The sequence below is a fragment of the Impatiens glandulifera genome, unplaced genomic scaffold (assembly GCF_907164915.1).
Source record: "Impatiens glandulifera unplaced genomic scaffold, dImpGla2.1, whole genome shotgun sequence".
NCBI lineage: Eukaryota > Viridiplantae > Streptophyta > Magnoliopsida > Ericales > Balsaminaceae > Impatiens > Impatiens glandulifera.
In genome coordinates this window covers 125904-131903 of record NW_025919462.1, presented here as the reverse complement: position 1 = coordinate 131903, position 6000 = coordinate 125904, and the positions used below count along the sequence as shown (strand labels likewise).

Sequence of the window (6000 nt, the reverse complement as noted above, 5' to 3'; positions counted from 1 at the left end):
AATGACATTTTTCTCCTATAAATCTTTTAAGTTTACCGCATTCTTTGATGTTCGATTATTTGAATAAAATTCAAATAAGTAAACTAAAAATGTTACAAACTTTTATTAGAAACACAATCTAGTCCCAAACATTTGAAGAATATAATGTTTGTAACAAATTTTATTCTTAAATAGAACAACAAAACAAACACATGCAACATTATTATTCTTTCATCATTTAGTGTGGGTAGAGACGAATGGGAAGACCATTGGCCATCATAGGCATGGGATCAACCACAATTTTCTCATCAAGAATTACCTTCTCCCATTTGAACCTCCTCACTATGTTATACATGAACACCAATATCTCCAACCTCGCATACTCTTTTCCCGGACACATCCTCGGCCCCCCTCCAAATGGCACATAGGTGAAAGGAATCGGTCCCTTTCCTTCGAATCTCGACGGTTCAAACTTCTCTGGCTCCGAAAAGTATTTAGGGTTCTTGTGTGTCGTATTTGTATTCCAATATAACTGTGTATACACACATAAATTCAATTTTCACTTAAAAAAAAAATACTTTAATGATAAACTCGCGTGAAAGAATAAAAAAGAATATTACCTTCCATCCCTTGGGAATAGAGAAACCAGCATAAGTAAAATCTGTTAAAGCTTCCCGAAAATTCCCTTGGAGCGGCGGCGCCATTCTCAGGACTTCATTAACCACATTCCAACAGTACTTCATCTTCTTCAAATCCTCCCAATTCAGCAAATCCCCGCCATTCTTCTCCATCGCCAACTCTTCTACCTCTGAAAACAAAGCATTCATTCAAAATTCAAAGTAACTAATAAAACCCAACATTTTTTTCTGTACAAAAACAACAAGATTGTCGTACCCTGAAGAACTTTATCGTAGACTTTTGGAAGCTCTGCGAGATACTTAAGAATAAAGGTAATGGCAGCACTTGTCGTGTCATGGCCGCCAATTAACAGTCCAATGATCTTGTCTGCAATATCCATTTCCTTCATGAACTGCCCATTCTCGTCCGTGGTAATGAGCATGTGTGATAGAATATCATTTCCATGGATCACGATTCCCGTCCCGAGATCAGCCGTCCTCTGCCGAATGATCCGGTTCATCTCTTTTCTTATCGTTTTTGTTGCGTTTATTGCCTTGTTAAACTTTGTGCCCGGGATGTTTACTGGGACTGATAGAATTCCAGCGACCAATAAATTGAAAGGGTCGGAAAATTTTGCAATTTGGGTGGGATTGTCGACGCTTAGGAAAAGGCGACATGCAAGGGTAAAAGTGTAATTTTTTGCTAGAGGAAACACAGTGACTTTCTTGTGGTTGTTCCAATGAGTGTCTAAATGACTCCTGTTAGACAGATTTAATTTTTTATTTTTCAAATTTATTTTTTAATTAAATAATGTAACAGATTGTATAAATAATGAATTGTTAAAAAAATCTAACATTCTATACAATGGCAAAAACATGGATATATGAAATGGTTTCTTGCTTTAAAAAAATAATAAAATGTCAACGTTTAGTTGTGCATTTTTGTGTATAAAATGACCGGATCGAATCGTTAACACCCTTAATTAATTGTACCTGGCGACGATGTCCATGGTACCAACATACTTCTGAAGGGCCTCGGGCTTCAAGAATTGGGGGAGAAGATTGCGCATCTTGAGCGACTCTTCAGAAGTCGAAGTTTGTGTCGAAGATGGGAAAATCTTCTCGACCGATCTCGGCCACCAGGATGTCACCAGTTTATTCTCGTTGGAAAACAAAAACTTGTTCCCGGAAGCACCACAAAACACAACTGTCTTCTCGGCTAACAGCGAGGTCTTAAAAACTTTCGGCGAGTACTTGGCCATCCTCTCCTTGAAGAACTTCTCTGGGGTGCCCTTTCGGCCCATGGACATGAACTCAAGGGTCTCTCCTACAATAGGAAAGCCAGTCCTCCCGAGTGGCAGTTTGACCTTGCCGGAGAAAACCTTGCGGAGAGAAAAGGCTAGCATGACGGTTAGGAAGAGGAGAAGGGAGAGGAAGAGGAAAAGGTGATCATTTGCAGTTTCTTGCATTATTAAATGTAATGTTTAATTTATTAGAAGTCTTTGAACAAATATATATATAGACTTGCATGCACACACATTCTATTTGTGGGCAAAATTTAAAGAAACTTATTATATTTTCCATTATACTAATTAAGAAAATATACTTATTTTTTTTTTTAAATTTTTGGGTTGTAGTTAAAATAATATTTAATTATTATCAAAAACAAGTTGTTTGTCATAAAATAATAATAATCCATCTAGCAAATCATGAAGTTAAAGTAAATAATGACGTAATCAGCGACTGTTTCTCTTTTCCGTCGCTATTGTTTTGATCTTTAATTACCAATATAAAGCAATACAGCTTTTTAATAATACTCAATTAAAAACGTTACTTTAATTAGGTATATATTAACAAATTTAATAACATTTGTCCGTTTTTCCATTTCAATTCTATATATTTCTAAAAGTAATAATTATGTATAATTTTGGTCTAATAGCAACAATTAAAGTAACCATTACTAAATAACCTCCCGTCTGTTAGACTTTTTTAAAATTAAGTAGAACTAGCATAACATCCTAAAGTCATGACCCCGTTTTAACTCAAAGCGTTTTTAAATAGAATCGAACTCGTGACATTTTTGTCTCTTAAGCCGACTCTTATCACTGAGCTACCTTAGTGGGTTAACCTCTCGTCTACTAGTGGATCCTATATATGTTGGGTTCTTTTCTAGCTAGGAATCCTATGTTGGGTTCTTTGTTATGACTAGCGAATGAATATCTCATTCCCTTAAAAAAAACATAAATTAACCACTTAACTTTATTTTGAAAGGCTTTCAAATTTAAGTTGGTGAGAAATGAAAAAGAATTTAGGATGGAAATAGTACTAGTTTAAAAGAAATCCACAATTCAAATGAATATCTAAGGAGAACATGAAGTTCTTATGAAACCTTTGTGGACAATTGTGGTGTCATCAAAGGTATGACAATTTTCATCTTCAATCATCCTAAAAAGGAGGAAAGGAAATAGTGTTAATTCATCAAGAGATGATTTGATGTTGGGAAAAGTTAAAAAAATTCTAATTGAATAATCACCGGGGTTATCTCTTTGTGTGGAAATGAGAATTATTGTCAAATTCTCATCCACTTGTTTCTAACTTTATTATTATGATTATTATTTATTTTTATTTTTAGTAAAACTTTTTATTTTTAATTTATGGGAAGGAGTGTACCGTTCACAAAATTAAATGTTCAAGTTATAAATCAATTTATGCAATAAATTGGACATAATTTAAACTTACATTAAGTTGTGTCAAAGACTTGGAAATAGTAAAAGATAAAAGAAAGAAAAAAAGACATCAAGAAATCATGATGCGTCCAACATCTTTCGATTGATCTCGTATCTTCAAAATCGCGATTCTCCAAAATTACAGGTCAACATTTTTTTAAGTTTTTTTTTTTTTGATTTTACTAGTTTGGATCTTAACGACTGTCTTGACCTCCCTATCCATCTTTGGACAATTGTCATAATTCACATGCGTTTTAGCAAAAAATCATAGTCGGGTATGATGACAAAAGCCCTTCTCTTTGCATACTAGCGATGCCTAGTTGTGTTTATTTTGTCTTCTTAACTAGATTGTGTTGTGCGGAATGCAAGAAAGTGATGAACAATAAAGTGTGGAAAAACAGATAAAGAGAGAATTCTTATTGTTAAAGATAAAGATGAAAAAATTATTGCAGAAATAAAAAAAGACTAAAACTATAAAATGCTGAAAACAAGAAAACGTAAACACCTAACTTAATTAAGCGTAATTATAAAATAAATGATGAAATAACAAAATTAATATAAATCACGAACAATTGATTGGTGATATTAATTCATATACTAAAGGCAAAACGTTCTTGATTGAATGCTATCTTATGCTTTGTTTGATTTTTGATTATTCATTTAACCTAAAAAAATCAAATATCACTCTACTTATACTCTCATCCGTCAAATTAATAAATTCATTAACTAAAATACTAAAATGAAATCTACTTTAAATTATTATTATATATATATAAATAAATTAGAGCTTATAAAGAATTTGAAGAATGACAATGTTTGTTTAGAACATATAAAAATGCATATCAACCAATTATAATACTTATCTTTAATTTAAAGTTTCACAATGTCCAATGCGCCCAAACAGTGGCCAAATAAGACTAAACAGGAACACAAAATTAAAGTATCATTTTATAAAAGGGATCGGCACTTCATATCCATCCTTGATGTCCATTCAAACTTCTAAGATAAGATAAGCTATAATTATTTATTAATTACTTATATATATATATATATATATATATATATATATATATATATATATATATATATATATCGATATCATTTAATTTTTTTTTTAAAAATATCTTCACTTCCGTAAAATCATAATTATCATTATTATTTTTTTCTATTTAGGTTATTTAAATAACCTTTACCGATCAAGGCCTTAATAACATGTGTTAGCTATTTTTAATTGATTAAAGTTAGAAATAGTATTGACCAATTACTAAAAAGGATAAAGAGAAATAGCATGCTAACTTTTAAAAAAGATGAGATATCAATCTTAATGTAAGGAAATGGACAACTACATTTAACATTGATCTTGTCATACCCGTGTAACCAATCTTTGACCTTGCATTATTTTGTAACCAAACTTCGACCTTACATGGGTAATCACATGTAAACAATGCAAGATGACATTGTCAAACATAGAGTTTGATCGCCAAATCTCCTTCACGTGTTCCCTCGAGAAAAAGATTAATCGAGAAGAAAGTCGTCACAATTTGACATTTCCGTGCCGGTTGATTTGATATAAGTTTTTAGTTACCCTCCATCTGTATATATTTTGGCACTTTCTTTGCATAGTCTTTGTTTTGAAGGGTTTTCAAGATTGGGTTATGCATACAACTTGGTTGCAAATATGGTCAACAAATGACAACTAAGCTTTGGGACTATGCTTTAGATGACCTGTTTATGATGATATTGGATGTGTTTATATATGGTGTCTTTTATTTATGTATATTATCTATGATTTCATGGATTATTATATCAAATTTCACAACAATAAGAAATTACATTATTATACTTCACTAAGATAACTTAAAGAGTTTAAATCGAGATTTAAAAGACTAAATGTTACGAGTTCGATTTTCACATAAAATGGTTTGAAATTGAAATGAAAATACAACGATGGAGTAATTTTAGATTCTTAAATTAATTATTTTATTTCAATACTTTTTCTTATAGAAGATTGAAATTAAAATAGCATGTTCTAATAAAAAAACAAGATGAAAAATAATGCCTGCTACGATTAGATTGGATATCCCTTATTATTTTGAAAAATGATAAACTTAACGAAAGATTTAACGAAAGTAAGTCTACGAATCAACGTGGCATGACATTGGGTAGAAGAGAGAAAATTTTCAAAATGTTTTGAAACGCTTATTTCAGGTCCCGAAACGACTTCATAATGTTCTGAAACGACTTCATAATGTCCCGAAACGGTCATTTCGGATCATGAAATGGTCATTTCGGGTCCCGAAATGAGTGGTTTCGGGATCCGAAATGAGCGCTCTCGGGACGTGAGGACAACCTGACAGGCCATGTCGGATTCGTATACTTGTTTTCGTTGAATCTTTCATTGAATTTATCATTCATATATTATTTTATTATATTTATTCTAGTTTAATTCTATCATTTTCTTTATAGATTATTTAAATGATTTACAATTCAAATAACATGATATGACTCTCATTTTTCTAAATTATGTCATTTAATTCATTATTTAAAATATTTTTTTAATTTAAATTATTATTTTTTATTTTATCATTATATATTAATATATTTTAAGTCTTTTTTTATCAAAATTAACTCACTTCGAGCATAATAAATATTTTTTTTTTCTCACAATGGACCTCTCA

General features: G+C 31.2%; 1 protein-coding gene across 1 annotated transcript; it reads right to left on the bottom strand.

The window, feature by feature from the left end:
• Positions 1 to 216: 216 nt before the first annotated feature.
• Positions 217 to 2065, bottom strand: LOC124918035 (beta-amyrin 28-monooxygenase-like). The gene is made up of 4 exons (XM_047458301.1): positions 1590 to 2065; positions 874 to 1355; positions 600 to 787; positions 217 to 511 (listed from the first exon to the last, which is right to left on the bottom strand). Exons 1-4 carry the CDS (start codon positions 2063 to 2065, stop codon positions 218 to 220), a joined length of 1440 nt encoding a protein of 479 aa, XP_047314257.1. The 3' UTR covers position 217.
• Positions 2066 to 6000: the final 3935 nt, after the last annotated feature.